This window comes from Giraffa tippelskirchi, chromosome 9, assembly GCF_054371585.1.
Source record: "Giraffa tippelskirchi isolate mGirTip1 chromosome 9, T2T-mGirTip1v1.2.pri, whole genome shotgun sequence".
Classification (NCBI taxonomy): Eukaryota; Metazoa; Chordata; class Mammalia; order Artiodactyla; family Giraffidae; genus Giraffa; species Giraffa tippelskirchi.
In genome coordinates, this window is record NC_137283.1 from 16150754 (window position 1) to 16172710 (window position 21957).

Genomic DNA, 21957 nt, shown 5'->3' on the forward strand with positions numbered 1-21957 from the left:
ATTCTTGTAACTAGATTATAACTCAGAATAATGTGGGAAAAAAATTATTTATCCAAAGTTAACATGAGTTGGATGCTGCCTTTTTCACCTTTGTCTTATATGTCTACATAACCACCAAAAAATTTAAAATGCAGCCAAATATTTGACTTTCTTTGAGCACTAAAAGAAATCTGTCACTCCTCAAAAAGATCACAAATGTGTTTTCATCTCAAGTAAGATGGTCCTTTTAATAGGGAACATAACGATTTTAATTCTCCATTATTTTCACCTACGAAGGAAATTCCAAAAGGTAGCTGAGGCAGAACTTAGAATTTATTTGAAAACTGGTATAAGCTTAAATTGTAGAATAAATCCAGAGTTTCAAAACTAGCTCCCAAAGCCTAGAATCATGACTGTTCTGAAGCACAGCACTGCCATGTTCACCCAAATAGGTAAGTAATGCTACATTCGTCTTTAATATAGTAGACATTAAGCCACCGTCTTTATGTTAGTAGACAACCTGTGAAATCCACAATTGAGTTGATTCAACAGAACCCCCCTTTTAAGGACAAAATAGGATGCTTCCAGTTAGAAAGGCAGACAGGCAGCAGATCTGTAACCCTGAACACAAATTGGTAAGTGGTTGGCAAAGATGAGGAAGGAGCATCTTTCTGTAGTTTAATCAGAGTCATCATCACTCTCATCATCATCACTCTCTTGCTCCTTTTCTCTATCACTTGCATTATCTTCTTCGCCATCCTAAGAAGCAAAGGATAATTATTTCAGGTCATCTGAGCAATCCCATGACTTGCAACACTGCTCCCACAGCATGTACGACTGTACTGTTTCACTGTTAAAACCAATGATAGGTTTAAACCATTCTTTTGAGAAAAGAATCAGAGGCTGCCCCATTCTCGGATCATGGCCTTGAAGTCAAGATGATAGAGGGAGCCATTTTGATACTGACTTAGGCCATTCAGCAACCCAACCATGTGTGATTTTTAAATAAGCCCACAGCCCTCCAGCACTACAGCATGTATGTGACATAGGAATAAAATGGGCATCGAGTATAGAATGAAATGTTGGTTAAATTCAAAATACAACAGGAATCCAGCATAAGATTCTCTCCGATCTGCAAAATCTAACTGAGAGGTTTGCTTAGGACAAAGCATCAAAGTAATAAGATATTGTCTGCCTCAAACTTTTTTATGAGAACAAGGTGGAGGTATTCCATACAAATAAAACAGAGAACCATGTAATAAAAGAATTTTTCATACTAAGCGATATTTTTGCAGCCTGAAATGGCATTACAAATTGTATCTACAGCAGGGTTCTTAAATCTGAGATTCTCGGTATCTATAACCCACCCAAATTGTAAGAAATTTTTATAAGTATATTTTTATTTGCTTTAAAATCTCAACAGCATCAGTAGTAGCTCTGAAGAGCATAAGGACTCCTACTATTATTTTAGTCCTCAGTGGTGACAGCTTTTCATTCTGTGCTTTGGCTTTTACATTTCTATTTTGTATATTCAAACAACATGTTTAAATGGTTTAACTCATTCTTTTCAACACTCACAAAACACTTTGACCTCTTCCTATCTCCCTCTAAAATGGTTTCAGATACGAATTCAGGGAAAATAAGAGCCTATAATGGAAGGGAATTTTCAACCGTATAACATATGGCACAACTTGAGATACTCAAGAGTGATTATAATATTGTGTGTGTGTGTTTTTTCTGGCCCTCACAGAATTCACCTAAGTGCAGAAGCCTTTTTTAGAGGGACTAGAGATGGCCACAGAAGTAATTTATCATAAACTCAGGCAGGAAAAGTCCTGCACATACCTCTGCTGCTGTGCTCTCAGAGACCTGGAATGATGCATCACCCTCACTCTCATTTGCAGTGCTCTCCTGGGAATTCTGGGATATAATCTCTTCACCCTGAATGTGAATGGGCCAAGACAAACAGTGGGTTATAATGATCACACATGGGTCTCAAGGAGAGAAAGGCTTAAGTTTATAAGACAAAGAAAGTCATTCAAACATGATCAAACACAGACACCAACCTGTGATCCAGCAGCTAGAGAAGTGATAATCAACCCAAGGCGTCTGAGATGCTTATGGCTCTCACACAATATGTAGTTTTACAAAAGATTCATCTTTCTATTCTAGTATCGTACTAGTTTTACAAGGCCAGACTGTATTGGTGACTCTTTCAGGTAATGCTCAATATGATTCTAAACTTTCTCAACTACCATAAAGTATGTGAATGTGAACATCAACACATCAACTATATACAGGGCTTCCCTGGTGGTCCAGTGGTTAAAAATCTGCCTGCCAATGCATGGGACACTGGTTCAGTCCCTGGTCTGGGCATATCCCATAGGCCTCAAGCATCGTGCACCACAACTATTGAGCCCATGTGCAGCAATTTCTGAAGCCAAGAGCCCTGGAGCCAAAGCTCCACAATAAGAAGCCACTGCGGTGAGAAGCCTGTGCATGGCAACTACAGAGCAGCCCCTGTTTGCTGCAGTGAGAGGAAGCCCAAGCAGCAATGAAGACACAGCATACCCAACAAAAAAACAAAGAAATAATTTTAAAAACTTGAATTAAAAAAAAAAAAAACCCACACCAATCACAAATGGCCATTTAGAGACTGAAAGATAGTATACTAAAGTGGTTTAGGAATACCAAATCTGGATGAGGACAGTTTGGACTCAAACCCTTTCTCCACTCATATTGCTGAAAGCAAGTTACTTAACCTCTCTGAGCTTCAATTCTCATAATAACACTGATGTGAAGAAAGGAAGCTAATTCTCTGGGGATTTATTATTTTCATGCATAAATTATGAGACTCAGATATTATAAACATGAATGAGAAGGGCTTGGACTATATTTGAAAAATGGTGTTACACCAAAGAAATAGTATAAACAACACAAGATTTCAGTCCATCAGTCAGACAGTTGAAAGAACTAAGAAATGCTTACTTGTTAAAATCAGCCAGAAAAAAAAAAAAAAAAAAAAAATCAGCCAGAGAATAATTTCAGGAATAGAACAGACTGGTTTTAGAGTGAAAAAAACAAAACTAAACAACAAAAAAAAGTTTCTCCATAGTTGTAGAAGAAGGTTTTCCTGATCTGCTCCTCTGTGTCTGAGGCCTCTTTTATTAATACATCAATGGTATATTTTGGTGCCTCTGCTGCTGCTGCTGAGGGGCGCAACCTGCAACCAGGGCGCAAGAGCAATGTACCTTAACTTTAAGAGCTAAACAGCCACTTAAGAGAAAAGCAGTTTTGAGTATTGAGAGTGGAGCTTAGGTCACCTTCCTTAGATACTTTCCAATGCTCTCACAAAGAACAGAAGAGGAGAGTAGGAGATTACCATTGGTAGGGTCCAAGGCTTACCTGCAAGTCCCGATTTTTAAGATTGCCCAGCCAGAAAGCCTCTCTGCAATTGTTGACGATGAGCATGGCTTTCACTCGGCAAACTAACAGTTCCAGGGTCTTTTTGAGCAAAGGCACATGTTTCATGAGTTTTGTGTCCTGGTGAATCTGAATGGAAACAAATGCAACCAATTCATCTGCATTTATCATCGTGCTTTCACGTTTCCTATACAGAAACTTTTGAATCCCTAACATCTTGAACACTGAACAAGAGCGTAAGCCCTGCCAGTATAGACCAGAGACACATTCCATCAAATGGTAGTCTGGTAGAGTACTCTGAAAATTCTCCAAGCCAGGCTTCAACAATACATGAACCATGAACTTCCAGATGTTCAAGCTGGTTTTAGAAAAGGCAGAGGAACCAGAGATCAAATTGCCAACATCTGCTGGATCATCAAAAAAGCAAGAGAGTTTCAGAAAAACATCTATTTCTGCTTTATTGACTATGCCAAAGCCTTTGACTGTGTGGATCACAATAAACTGTGGAAAAATCTGAAAGAGATGGGAATACCAGACCACCTGACTTGCCTCTTGAGAAACCTGTATGCAGGTCAGGAAGCAACAGTTAGAACTGGACATGGAACAACAGACTAGTTCCGAATAGGAAAAGGAGTACGTCAAGGCTGTATATTGTCACCATGCTTATTTAACTTATATGCAGAGTACATCATGAGAAACGCTGGGCTGGATGAAGCACAAGCTGGAATCAAGATTGCTGGGAGAAATATCAATAACCTCAGATATGCAGATGACACCACCCTTATGGCAGAAAGCGAAGTACTAAAGAGCCTCTTGATGAAAGTGAAAGAGGAGAGTGAAAAAGTTGGCTTAAAGCTCAACGTTCAGAAAACTAAGATCATGGCATCCGGTCCCATCACTTCAAGGCAAATACATGGAGAAACAGTGGAAACAGTGGCAGACTTTATTTTGGGGGGCTCCAAAATCACTGCAGATGGTGGCTGAAGCCATGAAATTAAAGATGCTTACTCCTTGGAAGGAAAGCTATGACCAACCTAGACAGCATATTAAAAAGCAGAGACATTACTTTGCCAACAAAGGTCTGTCTAGTTAAGGCTATGGTTTTTCCAGTAGTCATGTATGGATGTGAGAGTTGGACTATAAAGAAAGCTGAGCACAGAAGAATTGATGCTTCTGAATTGTGGTGTTGGAGAAGACTCTTGAGAGTCCCTTTGACTGCAAGGAGATCCAACCAGTCCATCCTAAAGGAGATCAATCCTGAATCTTCATTGGAAGGACTGATGTTGAAGCTGAAACTCCAATACTTTGGCCAACTGATGTGAAGAGCTGACTCATTGGAAAAGACTCTGATGCTGGGAAAGATTGAGGGAGGCAGCAGAAGGGGATGACACAGGATGAGATGGTTGGATGGCATCACCGACTCAATGGACATGAGTTTGAGTAAACTCTGGCAGATGGTGATGGACAGGGAAGCCTGGTGTGCTGCAGTCCATGGGGTCACAAACAGTCGGACACGACTGAGCGACTGAACTGAACTGAACTGAGAGTGCTCTGAAGAGAACGGTAGCTGTCCTTTAAGCTAAAGCAGCCTAGAAGACATATCACCCATACCTCTCTGTTCCACATCATAATCTTTCATTGATCAATTATCAACGAATTTACCTAAAATATTCTTGAACACATATTATACTGACATTAAACAATAGAAAGTACCCCTGTTTAGTGGACGGAGTCCTTAAAATTCCACTGTTCAGCACCTTAAAAATTTAGAAGCAGAGGAGCAAGTGAATGACAGGAACTGGGTGGAAGAATCATGGGTTTGCCAGTGACTTCACAATTCCACATTTCTGTGCCCCTTCAGACAAAAAGTGACAAGGGCTCAACTGTCCACTTTAAGTGGAGAAGTCCTTGAATGCTAAAATATTCTCAGAAGAGACAGATGTGTTCCTTGACTAGGAAGTAATACAGCAGAAAAGCTCTAAAAACAACTGCTTTTAGAACTACTTCTCATCTCCAGTAGAGTCATCACTTCCATAATATTCCTCCCGCCCAGAGTATGGTATGTAGTTACAGACTCACCAACATTCTCTCACCAAAGAAGAGGTCCTAGAGGAAACAGGGCTATGGAGGTTTGAGTGAAATTTCAGATGCAGAAATTTCCCTCGAGATGATTACCCAATCTCAGGCAGCAACTGAGGCTTTGACCACTCTGATAAACTGCCATTGGACAGACACAGTCTCAGAAATAAAGACTTAAGAAGGGTAAAAAAGGAAGAAGGCATTGGAGCCCATGGATCTCCAAAGAGCAATCACAGATTAAACCAACAATTATGACCTGCTTTCCCTCTTACCTTGGAATGCCCACACAGGTGATGAAGCAGTCTCGTGCTCAACTGGAAGGTTTCCAGTAAGCTCAGAACATCTTCCTACAATCAACAACATGCACAAATGCCATATGAAACGTTTTAATTTCATTTTACGTGCAAGATATCCTTGCAACCAAGAGTACCAAAGAGGATCAAGCCTCAGGTTCCAGCCATAGATGGATAATCACCTCTTTTTCAAACTGAGGTAGTGTTTATTTACAAAATTTTTCAAGTTTCAGGTGTACAACACAGTGATTCATAATTTTTCACGATTATATGGATTTGGCCCTCAAACAGAAGGAGGAGTGCTCACTGGCTGTCCTCCCCCTTTCTCTTTCTGAGCTATGAAGAACCAACCGAATATTTTGAGAGTGTTCTGCAAAGTTCAACTTGCTAAATATATGCCAGAAATCATCTCCTGGACTTGCCTGGCAGTCTAGTGGTTAGGACTCCAGGCTTACAGAGCAGTTTATGACACAAATGAGTCTTCTTTCCTTTTTTTTGTAATTCCTGAGACCAGACCCAGAGAAGTACACAGAAACAAATGACACACTAACACGTGAGGTCCTGGGGCTGCAGTAGAATAATAAAATCAGGCTAAAAGAGACAACCATCCTCAGATCTGGAGAAGTCAGAAAGTGGGTCCACTATGGAATATTCAGTCCCCCATGGGCATCTCTGGGAGAGCTGAAGTGACCTGAGGTACCTACATCAACCTGTGGCCCAGAACCGGGGTAAGGGGGCTATCCTCATGGCTGCCCAGGAGTTGCAGTGGACATATTTTCTGAACAACTACACAGAGCATGCCTTTGCTCTCTGCTCTTGGTTCTTACCCGGTGTTTTCTAAAACTGAAGTCTAGGAGCGGCATACACTGCTTCAGAAATGCTTCCACAAAGAGACGCCCATACTGAGGAAGAGAAGAGATAAGCTGGTGAGGACCTCTAGCTGAGGTCTTTCGTGGAAAATGCCCTTGCCTGAGGCAGCATAGCATTTCCCAGACCAGAGTGTTTCTTTTATACGTAAAAAATAAATCGGAAAGGGCTCAAAAGGTTAATTCAGAGAATATAGCTTAATGCAAAGGCTAAACAGGCCTGTTACGTCCTGAATTAAGCAGACTTACCTACCACACACACAGTCAATGTGCAAGGGTATTGCTCAGCTTGAGAATGAGGGCACAGAGGAATTGAGGGGAACCCCAGCTCTCAGAGGACAACTTACTCTCAAAAGGAAAAAACTGGGTAGAGCTGAGGACGCACATGACCAACTGCCCAATTTACCCATCAGGCAAAGGACTCCCCCTTCTCAACCATCCCTCACACTGGCACCAGTGGGGGGTATGAGGAAAGAGGAAGAGAGAAGCCAGGAGACAACCGTATGGGGCACCATCTACTGGAAGGAACTGCTGGGAAAGGGGAGAAACTTTCTCCCTACTGCCTTCCTTAGCTCTTAATCCAATGTGTTTATCACCAAATCTAGGGCTAATCCAGGATATTCCCCTGGAGGATACCAGAAGGCCAGCTCCCACATTGATGAGGCCACCCACGGGCTTTAAAAAGAGGAATCACCCACTCCTCCTTCCTTCCTGTTGACTGGGAAGGAATGGCAGGGAGAGGCTACTTAAGCCACTCATCCTAAGACTAAGTTTTCAAACTCATAGGAAAATTGGCTTCTCTGGTTATTCAATTAATATAGGAAAACATATCCATGGTCTTTTCTAGACTACCTATCAGCAGAGATTCTGGAGACTGGCTTGTGGGCAAGGTATTAAGCAATTCCACTCAGCTGATCCAAAGGAAGAATAAACACTAAAGAGGGCCCAGTCTATTGCTCACCTTCAAACACGCATACAGAACAGGACGACTATCAAACACCTGGAAAGATGAAGGACAAGAAACCAGAGCTGAGATCTGCTCCTCTGAGCACCCCAGCCTCTTCCCCACCGTGCAAAGCACAGCTCTGAGTGTTGTACAGATATCTAAAATGAAGGAGGCATATCAACATGTCAACAAATCAATCACAAAGGAGAATAAAGTAATCACTGTAACTGAAGTTCAAGAAAAGGAAGAGGGGAGCATAGAGGAACCAACAGGGAATGTTAAGAAGATGGCATTGTAGAGATCCCAAACCTTGATGGGAAGCCTGAAGAAAGAGGCAGAAAGGAAAGAAAAACATTCTTAAGCTGGGGGAATAGTCTGGGCAAAATCATGGAGTTGGGGAGAGCAGAGTGTACATGAGGGATAAAGAAGGCATTCAAGTTGGAAGATGGAGACAACGGGGAATGTGCTCAGATTCATGGTGTGGTGAGCGAGCATGGGGGAATGACAGGGGGAAGGAGTCATTAAATAGTAAATACTATGGCACAGACTGGAAGGAGGAAGGCAGAGAAGGAAAAGACACTGCACAGGAAGCAGGGAAGGTGTTATCCAGGATGGGCAGGGCACAGGGAGGAAGATGGGGGAAGCAGGTGCCCAACAAAGGGTGGGGAGAGGAGCTGAGAGGGTCCATTTTGTAAGTCAGGCCCCTTGGCAGTTTCTGCAGTTAGCCAGTGAGATGGAACAGGCAGCCTCTCCATACTCACCTTTATCAGGTTGATGAGGATACTGAAGTCTCGAACAGCCATGTTCCAGTAGAGGAGCTTCTCTTCATGAATCTGGGGGCAGCCAAATATACAGGCATCTTCGAATTGCAGCCAAATACTTCTTTTACCATGTTCCCACTAATATATGGTTCTTGAACTACAGAGCTATGCAGAGATTTAAACCAATTATCCTTCTAAAGAGACGTGGCAACCAGTGAACCCACAAACTGGTTCTGAGGCCTGCATATATATGGTATCACTAGGGTACCTTACTGAAACTTTCTAAGAAGACAACTCCTCTTCAATAATTTACAAGTAGGAAAAAGCCTCTGCAACATATCCCTGTAGTTTCTCTGATTCTCTAAGCAAGCTCTTGCTCCCAGAAGGCTCTGTTTTGGTTAGCAGGTTGCCAAGGCCTAGGACCACAGGATCTGAAACAGGCTTGTTCACCTCATGCCAGCTCACAAGTTGCAGCTGGGTACATGAGGCTGCAACCAAAGATATTTTCTTCCAGACTAGGTCTATGGAGTCCAAGGTTACCCCCAGGAAGTAGCCAGGGAAAACAGCTTAATTCTCACTTCCAACTGCTGCTGCTGCTGCTAAGTCGCTTCAGTCGTGTCCGACTCTGTGCGACCCCATGGACTGCCGCCTACCAGGCTCCTCCGTCCATGAGGTTTTCCAGGCAAGAGTACTGGAGTAGGGTGCCATTGCCTTCTCCGCACTTCCAACTAGAGGAAAGGAAATCAAGAACTCTTCGAAAAAAGTTCTAGATCTCAGTAAGTCAAAGAAAATAGCTTAGGAGAAAATTCTAGGCCCAAGGAGAAGAACCACCAGCATCTTCCGAATAATCCAGAGTCTGCTTCCTGAGGTGGGACAATTTGACTCACCTGCTGTGAATCTGCTGCTGTTCCAGCCTGAAGACCTTTTACTGTCTTCTCTAGTTCAGCCATCATTACTCGGAAGAAAATGACGAACGTGGTCCTAGAAGAGAAAAGTATGCCACTCATACAATGATGCACTCATCACAAAGAAAAGTCCTGGGAAGAAACCAGGGAACCCAAAGTGATTTCCCTCCCCACCTCTCAAAACATGCTTTCACTAGGGTCCACTCTAGGAGGATATGAGAGCAGGAAGGATTTAGAAATGAGCCAAGAAGACGGCCTGTGAAACCATGGGATTAATTTCACAAAGGGAGAGTGTGGTGGCAGAGAAAGAGCAGGAAAGTAGTGATCAGAAGATCCATCTTTAAGTTTCTAGTTCCAAGCAAGCTCCCTCTCTAAAGCTCAATTTCCTCATCAGTAAACTAGGGGTAATGATATCTACCTCACAGATTCATCAAAAGGATCAAATGAGATAAGGAATATAAGAGTGCATTATAAACTATAAAGACCATATGAATTTCAGATAACCACTGATACTATGAGACACAAAACCCATTAAGTGAGACATATATGGTTAGACATAATAATCACAGTATCCTTCTACAGATGGTTAAAATATTAGAAAAATAATTTCACATATAAAGGGTGAAAGCACTGAAAAAAGTTTGGTGATTAAATATCCAATGTCTCTAAAAACTGTAACTACTGAAAAGTCATTCCTCAACAACATCCTTTCATACGGGCTGGGTGAGGGCTGCTCGAAGAGAATTCACAGGAGACATTCTGTATGTTGAACAAATGACTGCACATACCTTCTGTATCAGAACTAGATGATGAGTAAGGTAGTTATTTGGAACCTACATACATTAGTATGATTCTAACTTAGGGACAGGACTAGAGGAGAGTACTCCCTTACTTGGTCAGTGTAGGGAATGTGGAAGAAGAGGCTTCTTTAGGAGAGTTGATCAGTTCTGGGACACCAACACCAGCAATCTCCTCTATGGCCTTCAGTACACTGTCTGTGTGCTCCAGGTAGATGCTGCATTGATAGCCATAGGAGTATGAACACACGTTACAGAATTTCTAAATCAAGATTTCTTTCTTGAGATATATCCAGGTACTAAACTTTAAACCAACTATTACCAATTATTTTATTAATTTATTTTTCGCTACGCCATACAACTTGCAGAATCTCAGTTCCCCGGCCAGGAATTGAACCCAGGGCCACAGAAGTGAAAGTGCTGAGTGCTAACCAGTGGCTCACCAAGGAATTCCCAGCATTTATTTTTTAATAAAATAAAGATTCCAATTACTTGTCAGGAGTAAAGGAAATGATGTCTCCATTAGAAATACAGTTAGACATCTTGGAAGTGATGGCTGAGTCTTAGATATGGTAGGCAATAATAAATATCTGACTCATGGGTTAACAAGGCAGGATACAACAGCAGACTCCTCCACTTCCTCTATGATTCAATTTACTAAAAGAATCGACAGTATAAAACAGAACTAGAGGGTCTGAAAATCCACATATTCTAAATTACATTAATTTCACACCTATTTCACTGCTTCCAAAGTTATCGTCAACCAAGATAAATTTCTCAGTTTTTGACCAGACAAGGGATCCGAACAGGGGCAAATGGAAGGCTATTTGGCTTGTGGACAGAAGCTGATCCTCTTACCCAAGCAAAGCCTGGAGTTGGTCACTAGGAATGCTGCTCCTCTCTTTCTCTCCACTAGGCCACACTCGACAGAGGAACTTTTTGGCCAGGGAAGCTGTTGGTGAAACAAGACAAATTTCATTCATGGAAAATGAACTTCATTCTTGTTTTGCAGTCTTTGGGGGATGATAATTGATCAAAAAGGTCATTCTTTTATATTTACTATGAAGTTCCTAGGCTAACACAATTTGGGGGAAAAAAAAGCTTTCATGAGTTCCTGCTCTATTAGTCCTTCTACCAGAAATAAATCCATTTCTCTAAGACCTAACATGACCCACCCTCTTATCCTGTCTTGACACAAACATGAACCATACAGACACACAGAGTAAAGGAATGCTGCTGGGCAGTGGGAAGTCCATCTCGGGTACTCCTTGGCAGGCCAATAAACAATAAATAGTATGGACATCCAAGATTCATATAAAACCCTCCCCCTTTAAGCAACAGGAATAATAAAGGTTTTGCATTTTCTTCTTGCTTTCTGTCTGTGCTGCCAATTAAGATTTATCAGTGAAATGCATTCTAAGAGCGATGTCAAAGATAGTTAAAGAAAAAGATCAGGGATGGGACCAGACTTTTCTTTATACTTAATCCTGATTTCTCCTTTCTGCCCCATTTTATTAACTTAATGGCTTATGTTTTTCTGTCAAATGTCTCAGATACTTAACAACAAAAAAAAAGGGGGAAGGATATGAATAAATAAAAGTTAAACAGCAAATCCAGCCAAGTAAACTAACCACATTCAGTTTAAGCCATGTCAGCAGAGATCAGACATAGCTCCTACTGGGACTATGTCTTTTTTGGTATAGCAAGAGGGCATATCCATAGTGATGCAGAGACTTGCTTGTAAGATTTATAAGGTTCTAGGAAGCCCCAAGTTTACTAGTCTATTCATGAAGGAAAAAAAGAGGATCCATCACCAATTTGTCTTTTGTTCTCAGTAGAAGCTGTAGATTTCTCCAAAATGACCATCAAAAGTCTAATGAGATAAAGAGCACACTGGAAACTTGGAATGCTGGCATGGAAATTCTGCAAGTAATGGAAGCTCTGCCTATAAAGAGACAATGGAAAAAAAACCCAAAACACCACAAGTATTACAGATGTGTCTAAATCCATGAGTTATACAAGTCCACTGAAATGCTTGATGGTCTCAGCAGAATCCTCCTCATTTGCAGGGTGCTTTAGTAGAACCGTTTTTCAAGATCTTATAGAGAAATGTAACTTTGTATGGAGAAACTCAGGGTATAGAGGCCTGACCCAGTGTATGGGGTGCTGGCATTGAAGAGGGTCATGTATGCCAAGTGCTAGCCTAGGCCATGCTGACATGTGCAACCCCGGGTAAATTATTTGCTCTTTAAGGCAATGTGCAACACACTGAGTATAATGTTTAAATTATGGGTTCATAGGGACAAGGTGAAAGGAAATGATAAGGCAGAGCTTCTGATAAATGTATTATATGTGGTTAGCTTTGCGTGTTCTGAAGTAATGGCAGATGAAGAAACACAATTAATCTAAAATCGTAGTTAAAATAAAACCAGAGTCAACTACAGATTGACTGGTGGGAAGTAAGTCAAATAAATTTAAAAGAACTGTATTGAAAATGAAAGAAGGTTCTAAAGGCAGACTGTGGACTCAGTGATGGCCTAGGCTCTCAGGGGAGGTAGGTGACAGACAAAACTGCTCTGGGTGAAGCTGGGGTAGAGGCTGAAGCCATGCTCCTTAGAGTTCCTTCTTATCTCCTGTTCTCTCAGTATAGGCTCCTCTTCTTTCAAGATGAGGGAAGTGATAACTGACTGCTACCTAATTATCCAACCCAATTAGGAGACAGAGTAGGTACCTGGATAATCAAGAGCTAACTACAGATGGCTAGCACTTTCATCACCGTTACCTGAAAACGCAAACTTTACAGGATGAAGGATGCGTGAGTATTTAGTTTGATTTATTCAGCAGTGTCTAAAGCTTCAGGATATATCTGAATACACAGATGAGAAAACTCACATAAATGAGGAAAAGGCACTGAAAATACCAAGTTATCTCCAAGAAATCTTGCCAGTTTTATTCCTAGGAATTTCTTTAGATAACTCTCAGGGACATGCGGTCCAGCCCACCTGTGCAGCTCCTCCATGGATTGGTCACGGTCTCCTGGCTTCAGTCGGCTAGTAAGGATCCCAAGGGCTGAGTATAGTAAATTATTATTTTGAAGTTGACAGAATCCACTCCTAAAGGAAAGTCAAGGAAAGGTAGCTGAGCTCAGTTTCAGGAAGATTATGTGGACAGCATTTAAGGATCCTGGCCACTATTCTGTACCATCAATAAATCAACAGAAGAAAAAGAACTAAAGTACTGAAGGTACTTAAGCACTAAATCCAGTCACAGCTCTGAATACCAGACTAGAAGCTGAAGGGCACCCAAAACAGTCTTTTCTTAAGGGTCTAACAATCCTCCTCCTAGGTTTATTTCCAAGGGGGAAAAAAAAAACCCTCTCCTTTATTCTCTACATTTTAGAGATAACTGTTCGTCTTCTCAAAAAAAAAAAAAAAAAACCCAGGAATAATTTTGTGAAACTGCTTAAATCAATGTCTAGTCCATACCAGGTTAGTCAAATCTTGACAATTCTGTCTTCTGATTATCTTTCCTACTATCTCTTCCTTTCCAAGCCAAGACCATCACTCTAGGCTGGCTCTTATCATCATCCCATGCATGGATCATGCCAACATCTTTTCACTGGTCTTTTTGGCTGCCTTTCCAATCCATTTAGGCCAGCATGATGCTGCCAAAAGGACTGTTCTAAAACACTGCTTTCACTACACCATGGATGTGATCATAAAACTGCAAAATTGCTTCCCTGGACAACATTCAAATTCTTTTGCCTTACCTTCAAGGCCCAGCACAACCTGACCCCCTAGAACTTTTACTCCTCTAGAAACATCTCCGCATCACCAGTGGTAGTCTCTCTTCCTTTCCACAAATTAATTCTGAGGGCCTATAATATTTTTTTTTCTTGAATAGCTTTATTAAAGTGTAATGGACATACACTAAACTGCATGCATTTAAAATGCTGAATTTGATCTGTGACTTATATAGAAACCCAAGAAACCATCACCCCAATGAAAATAATAAACATATCTATTCCTCCCGATAGTTTCCTTGTATTCTTTTGTAATCCTGCCCTCCTTCCATCCTTCCACCCAATGAGAGGCAACCACTGAACTGTTTTCTGTCACTACAAGATTACATGCTTTTTCTAAAACTTAATATAACTAGAATCAAGTACTACATACTCTTAGTCTTGGTTTTTATTTAGTATAATTCTTTTTTCATCTATGTTGTTGCATTTAGTATTCTACCACATAGAGACACTACAATTTGTTATCCATTCACCATCTTATGACATTTGAATTGGTTCCAATTTGAGGATATTACAATTGAAGCTCCAATAAATATTCATATACAAGACTCTGTACAGAAATATGCTTTCATTTCTCTTGGATAAATTACTACTTTTACTAGCAGTAAAATGGTTGGGTGGTATGGTAGGTGTATATCTAACTTTCTGATGAACTGCCAAACGGTTTTCAAAAGTGAGTATACCATTTTACAGTCACACCAGCAGCATGTGAGAGCTCCAATTACTCTATATCCTCACCAGCACTTGGCAAGACAAATCTTTTTACTGCATACGTGCTGTAATTTTAATTTGTATTTTCTTGATAACTAACACTGCTGCATATCTTTGCATGTGTTTATTTGCCACTCACATATCTCCTTGATTAAGCATCTGTTCAAACCCTTTGTCTGGCACTGTTTTTAAGTACTGAGGATATGATAACGGCTGGTCTAGGCCTTCATAGAGCTCACAGTCCAGTAGGGAAGACAGATGAACAAATAATTATAATAAAATGTGCAAAGTTTTATCCTAAGAGTATTAGAAAAGAAGTGGGGATGAGAGAGGCAGAAAGATTTACCCAGTCTAGGGGTCAGGGAAGATGGCCCTGAGGCACTGAAGTTTAAATCCAGATCTCAAGGATGAGTTACAAAAGACTGGGGATCAAGGAAGGTGAAGATCCTGGCATAAGGAAGAGTATGTGTGGAGCCTTCCAGGTAAATGCTACATAGGCTGCTGAAATTATTTCAGTTTAACTGGAGGGCAGAGTGCACCACAGTGAGTAGAACAGCAGGAGTCAGACAATAAAAGTCCTTAGAAGCTAAGTAGAAGAGATTGAATTCAAGAGAAATCTAATGGCAATCAGAACAAAGGTGGGCTAGGATACAATCAGATTTATGTTGGGAAGATCACTTTAATTGCTGTGTGAAGAAGGGACCAAAAGAGGAAAAGTGGAGGCAGAAAGACCAACTGTAAAGCTGTTCTAGGTCTGGTGAAAGATAACAGGATTCTGGAAGCAGTGGAGAAAGAGAGGACAGGTGGCCATCTAGATGTTATCTAGAAGATAAACTCAACAGGATTTAGTGTTCAGATGTGGAACAGAGAAAGGGTAGAGAGAAGGAAAGGGACAAAGAACAACTCCTGGCTTCTAGCTCAGGCAACTGGTGGTGCCATCTGTCTCTCCAGGGAAAGCTGAAGGAGTGGTGGGGAGGATGAAACACGCTGTGGATGTGATGAATCTGAGCTGTCAGTGACACAGCTATGAGGAGGAGCTGAGTAGGCAGTTGGGAGTTAAATGCCTGTAGCTCAGAAGTTAAATTTTAGCCCGGATTTAACCTTGGCTGAGATTGCCCAGGAAACCTGTATGAGAACAGAGAGGCCAAGACCCAGCCCCGAGAAACAAAAGCATGTAAGGGACACCCCTCCCTCATTTCTACTCTTGTCCATGCCGTGCCTTACCGTTTCTTCCTTTACATCCCCCAAACCATCTACCCTCCAAGGGCCCCATGAAGTCCCACGATTTCATGAAGGCATCCCGAGACACCCTGGCTTACACTGCCTGCAGCTCTTTATCACACAATCTGGAATTTATCTACAACTTGTTGAGTAACAATTTCTTATAACACTCTCTCTGGTGCTATTAGGGAAAGGGTGCCACAGCGAACTAGCCAAGAATCAGATGGCTAGATTTGTTACAGGTTAGAAAAGAGAAAATCATCTGATTTTCAAATGAGTTAATAACAGATAAAGCGTGCCAAACCAAATGAAATGATGCAGACAAAAACACTCCAGAAAGAGTAAGTGTCATATTGACATAACCTTTTGGAGTCCTTTTCTTCTTTTCTACACCTCAGTGCCTTGGTGACTGTCAGGTAGAAGCAAGGACATTCTTGATTATCTCTACCTACTGTACTTGCCACATACTCACCAAGCAAAAAGCCCATGAAAAATCTGCAGTAGCCTCAGATAGCAGGAAGACATTATGTGGTACTCTTGACCTTTAATTCCGGGTCCATCAACTACACCATGATTCTCAGCAGTTAAGCACTACAAGGGAAAGGTACTTTTAAGACTGTTGCTTTAGCAATTGCCCTCATTTTCCTTCAAGATTTTTTAGCCAAAAATGAAATCTCTTGTTCATTTAGCAATTTCTAAGTCTCTATAATGATAAGATAGGCTTCTGACCTGAAAATAGTTGTGAATGTTCTCCAGATGGTTACACATGGGGTTCAGCAGTTGAACAACCCTAAACGTGATTTCTGAGGCAGATCTCTGGTGGAGATGTGAGAATCCAATATTCCGGTTTCCTTTGCTCTATAATAAATTCAGTTACTAGAGAAGAAACTGTTGGATAACTTTTTTGAAACTAAGAGTCTGTTATGGGGTTTAATCAAAACTTGTGCCAGCAGGTAGAGTGCAAAGAAGAAACTAGGGATATATTTTGACAGAGGAAACTCAACTCAATCTTCAAATAACCAAGAGATTGGCTTTTATAGAGTACACAGTGTTTGAGAGGGGACTTCTCTGGTAGCTCAGCTGGTAAAGAATCTGCCTGCAATGCGGAGACCCAGGTTCAACTCCTGGATTGGGAAGATCCCCTGGAAAAGGATAGGTTACCCACTCCAATATTGTTGGGCTTCCCTGATGGCTCAGATGGTAAAGAATCCACCTGCAATGAAGGAGACCTGGGTTCAATCTCTGGTTTGGGAAGATACCCTGGAGGAGGGCATGGCAACCCACTCCAGTTTTCTTGCCTGAAGAATCCCTATGGACAGAGAAGCATGGCGGGCTACAGTCCATTAGGTCTCAAAGTCAGACACAATTGAGCAACTAAGCACAGCACAGTGTTTGAGAAGTACAAACCCCAAATTACTAATGAGATAAAGCTCACACAAAAATAGAAATCATTTAGTCTAATAAGAATGTAGACCACATATTAAATTCAAGAAGAATCAAGTAACTTGGTATTTTAAACATTTACACCTAAAACTTTCACATTTTGCTGTTTCTATCATCCATCTGCTTCCCCAGATGCTACACGCATTTGTCCATTAGCTACACACTTGAGCTTGTGGACTGTTCTAGACAGCCAACTACTATGCTGAGCCTTGGACAAGGGCTGTTTGGAAGGGTATTAAAACCAAACCCAAGCAAAGAACAGGATTCAGGAATTCTCAGGGCATTTGGAAATACATCTTCTGTTTTGGGTGGCTTGACTGTGGGCTGGCAACAGGGCTACCACTATGCTACCCGAAAACGATATCAGAGAAACTGACAACTTATTCACTACTAAGACCTCTTTGTTTCCAAATCCACAGGACAGGCCCTGTGCTCCTGTCTCTATTAACCTTGAGGAAGGGGATTCTCCTGGCCACAGGTGTTAGCATGTTGTCCAGCTTCTGGGCGAGATCTTCCAGCAAGAAAAGCAGTTCAGGGGGCTGAAGTTGCACAACCTCTGCAGCCTGTTACAAGGAAGAAGGAAAGAATAATTCCCAACATGCCCTAGCCATCTTTTGGGGACACAGTTCATGTTTTTACTGTCTACAACGTGTAAAGAATCTGATCATTACCAAAAGAAAGGGGGGAAATTTCCCCCACCTCACATAAATGGCTGCTGTGCTCTGTCAACAAATCAATGTCATGCATTTCCTAAGTAAAACAAAATTTAAAATTATTAAATAGGAATGAGGCAGTATAGCTTTAGAAGACACATTTTTTCTCTAGAAATAAATGCCTCTGGTATCTCCTTCCAGCTATGGACTAGCGATGCCTTCCCTAAATACCTTGGGATTAAAAAAAAAATTGACTAATTCAAGGAAATTTTGCTTTTCTCTGTCCATTAAATAATTCTTTCGCATTTTCTCTCCCTGAAATGTTTCATTACTATTAAGGTAGGACTGGCAGAATCATTGTAAGTACATTGCACTACCAGAAATAGAATGGGTCCGATGCAGTCTCACTTCAAATTTTTCACTTAATCGTACATTTATGGAGAATCTTCAAGTACAGGTTGATGTAGAAATACTGAAAATACAATACATTCTTATAAAAATAAACATTCTTGTAAAAATCTATGGCAAAAATCCACACCATTTCTTATAAAAAAAAATTTTTAACCTGGAAAACCTCTACCCTCTTGGTGAAATCCCGTATTAAAAGGTACCTTCTCTGTGTAAATGTCCTCCACTTTCAAGTTCATTATAAATACCATCCTGTCCTCAGAGTTTCACTGGTACTTAGTTCAGATCATCCACATAGCATGTACTACTGGTTGTCTACTTCCTTTGTTAGATTATGAGCTATTTGAAGGCGAGCAACATGCTGTACGTACTACTGAATTGCCAATGTCTAGGTGAGTGGCAAATACAAAAAAATGACTCAACAAGTATCTCATGGACACTGAACAAATATCATGAAAAAATGAAAAGAACACTGAGTAACTAATAAACCAAAATAGTGCTGCTTTATAAAAGTAATTCAAACAGCTGGTTATTAGTAACCTAAAGGATCACACCATTAGCATGATCTTCTGTAGTGACTAATGTACTATAAAAAAAAAAAACCAAAAACTCAGATTTATAAACATCAAGATGATGAGGATAATTATTCATCTACACTTTCTCATATAAAGGCTTTGGAAGCCAGAGTCTAACTTCTCCCAGTGCCATGGTGTTTTTTGTGAAACAGGAAGAGAGCTGAGGAAATTCCTGAAAAAAGATTAAGTTCTGGGATCTCAGTTCTGTCACTTACTTCAGTGTGCATTTCAGTATCTAAGATGAACTTGGTCACAAGTCCACAACGCAGAATAGAGAAGACCTCGATGTCCAGCTCTCGGAAAAAAGCGTGGTAAGTCTGTAATGACACTGATGTCTTTTCTTCTTTCCCTGTGAATTCCTAAGAAGTACGAGTAACCAACAGAACAAGGCTTCTATATTAATCTAATTTTAAATGAAGGTTTCAAAGTGCAGTTAAGCATTTACTTTATACAAAAAGTTACACTTCATTACATTCTTTTACCAACTTTCTTTTACCAAGGTCTCAAAACATTCCTGAGACAGAGTAGCTAACGTAACACTGGGATACAGGTCGCACATTGAGACTTTTCGTTGGCTTCCACTTAGGGATGAACTATTAGGCAAATCAAGGCACTATGGTGTAGACCAGAAAACTGTGAGCTTAGGGACCAAAAAATCTGGCTTCAAACCCTTGCTCAAGCACTTATTAACTGTTTAACTTTGAATAAGTCACCTACTCTCTCTGGGTCTTAAGTTTTCTCATCTATTATATATAGGTATTAATACTAAACTTGATTTTGGGAAGATTAGAGGAGTTATACATAACAAATACTCACTAAACTACAGTTAAAGAACAGAAATAATTGGGATCCATGTGGTTTAAGCAATTTCACAAACCAACTCTGTGAGTGGTACCATTATAGGAAATTGTTAAGTAACTGTATTAAGAAACTACTAAGCATTTCATGTTATCTCAATTCACTGAGAAGGGAATAATCTGGGATCAGAAGAGGAAAAAAGGCTAAAAGAAGTATATTTAGAATACATCCAAAGACAGAATTTGGTAATTGCTACGAGATAATTCAAAGTACTCCTGGGGTGCAAAAAAGGGAGTAATATAATCAGGAAAATAATGACAAAAACCAGTGTGTGGTAGTGATAAATATTTCAAGTCTCACGCAACCTCTGCTACTGAGAGGGTCACTCCAAGGCCTAGGAGAGTTTGTTCACCTCTCCTTTCCATAACTTTTCTCTCTGTAAAATGCATAGGATAATGCTGGCCCTTTGTTAATTTCACTGGGTTGTTACACATCTTCATGGAGACCCATCATTCCAATACCTTTTCCTGCTGGCTCCTCTCAGCTGTTGTAGGGTCACATTCTGAATTATCCTCCTTTGAAATCACATCAGGGAAGGATGTTTCGCTGCCATCTGCTTTTCGTTTCTTTCCTCCTTACGTTTCAAGATGAGAAAAGTAACTGAAATAATCTGTAATCTTGTTTGCGAAATATCACTGCCTTTAAGAAACAACCTGCTAAAGACTACCTAGAGATGAAGGAGGTTAATTTTATAACCCTAAGTTACAGTTCATTGATAACCATGCTAAAGAAAGGGTTCAGTTACATAATCTTTCCAATTACTGATGCCTTAATGCACACAACCTCTAAGACAATTCAACACAACACATAGGAGGACATAGAACAAGAGGAAAAGAAAATACCTGTCTTTCCTTGTATTCGGATTTTTGCTGAAACGGCAGTACTGGTATGAGGTGTTACCTCTAAAGTTTCCAAGTCAAAGTTTGCAAGGGGAGGAACATAGTCTGGGGTGACTGAAACAGAGAGCAGGAAGCTCAATATATACCAACCATACACCACTGTTAAACCCGAATGATAATCACCCAAGTAGCTAAAGACTAGTTTCCAGAACTACCAAGCATGGCTGACTGTCTATCAGATGCTTTCAGGTCATTTGACACTAACCATTTCGGCACAGAAAAATGGCCAAAGATAACTTATAGAAATGTTGCATTCATTGATTATGGTCAATTAACATAAAATCATTCTAAATAAAGATATAAAGCATCCAAACAGCTAAAAACTAAAAATAAACTTACAGTTAAAATCTAAAGATATTAGCAATATTTGGTCCCAGAGTAGTTTGCTTTACACACAATTCTTTAGATGAGAGCCTGAGGGAGGCTCTGTGTTTTCCCCAGAAAATCAAGCTAGAACTGTAAGACAAGTTTTCTTAATGGTCAGAGGGTATCAAGAGGCCTCTCAGCTTTACTGCTGATGATGTTCAGGACGGTAAAGGGCACTGGAAGTTTGACGTCTGAAGAAGCAAAGTAATTTACAAAAGCCCAACCAATGTTTTGTATCTTATTTTTTCTCAAACACCAAGGTCTCCTGGAGAAAACAATGGGAAGAAAATGGCTGTATTCATTTTTTAAAATTTCTGTTGAGTAAACATTTTCTTGTCCCACATAAGTTAGGGGTAGCTATCATTGAGTCTGGCTTAAAGGTAAGTCCTCTATCTCCTCACTATTGTCCAGCAGGGCACCCAGTCGGGACCCTTGCCTCACCTGCCAAGTGCTTTTCCAGGAGTTGCTGCAGTTCTACAATGTGCTTTAGTCGGGTGAGGACCTTCCCCTTCATCTCGGGCAACTTTTGCCGACAGAAGGCATTTACAATCTGTAGAAGTACAAATCATATCTGTGAACTGTTCAGATTTTAACCTCATTTGCATTATTCAGCAAGGGCTAAAAGAGCCATTCGGTGAAAGGATCTGTGAGCCTAGTGAGCAATGTCAAAGTCTTCTGAGCAAGATGCTGTGGAGAAAAAAAGCCCTGGGCCAATACAAAAGGACCTAACTTTTAATACCAGTTCTACTTATTCCTAGTTAAGTAACAATGCAGAACAGCTCTGCAGCTAGAGAGCACAACCTTTGGTGAAACAAGTCCAAGGTCTGCTACTTACTAGTTGTGTGACCTTGGTCAAGTCTTGAACCTTTCTGAGCTTTTATCTCTTTAACTATAAAATGGGAATGCAGTTGTGTGGATTAAGTGTGAATAAAGAAACTAGCCCAGCATTTGGCACATGTGTTTGATAAATTA

The 21957-nt window shown here is 40.6% G+C and overlaps 1 protein-coding gene across 50 annotated transcripts in view; it reads right to left on the reverse strand.

Moving 5' to 3' along the window:
* Positions 1-294: 294 nt before the first annotated feature.
* Positions 295-21957, reverse strand: part of FANCD2 (FA complementation group D2) — a 52989-nt gene continuing 31326 nt past the window's right edge. For 26 of the 50 annotated variants that reach the window (XR_014064763.1, XR_014064759.1, XR_014064760.1 and 23 more), the window contains 19 exons: positions 21427-21535; positions 20563-20673; positions 20182-20294; positions 19078-19221; positions 17676-17789; positions 16513-16641; positions 16256-16374; positions 13052-13162; positions 11864-11994; positions 10908-11001; positions 10145-10267; positions 9235-9328; positions 8348-8419; positions 7602-7640; positions 6602-6676; positions 5754-5828; positions 3385-3531; positions 1825-1920; positions 295-738 (listed from right to left, as the gene is read on the reverse strand). Coding sequence is in view for 33 of the 50 variants with exons in the window: in XM_081527883.1 (XP_081384009.1) it covers positions 658-738; positions 1825-1920; positions 3385-3531; positions 5754-5828; positions 6602-6676; positions 7602-7640; positions 8348-8419; positions 9235-9328; positions 10145-10267; positions 10908-11001; positions 11864-11994; positions 13052-13162; positions 16256-16374; positions 16513-16641; positions 17676-17789; positions 19078-19221; positions 20182-20294; positions 20563-20673; positions 21427-21535 (1977 nt within the window). In the remaining 17 variants the exon portion in view is untranslated. Of the gene's footprint in view, positions 739-1824; positions 1921-3384; positions 3532-5753; positions 5829-6601; positions 6698-7601; positions 7641-8343; positions 8420-8925; positions 9076-9234; positions 9329-10144; positions 10268-10907; positions 11002-11863; positions 11995-13051; positions 13163-16255; positions 16375-16512; positions 16642-17675; positions 17790-19077; positions 19222-20181; positions 20295-20562; positions 20674-21426; positions 21536-21957 lie in introns of all 50 variants that reach the window. The other 24 variants (XM_081527904.1, XM_081527900.1, XM_081527887.1 and 21 more) reach the window with 3 other exon arrangements.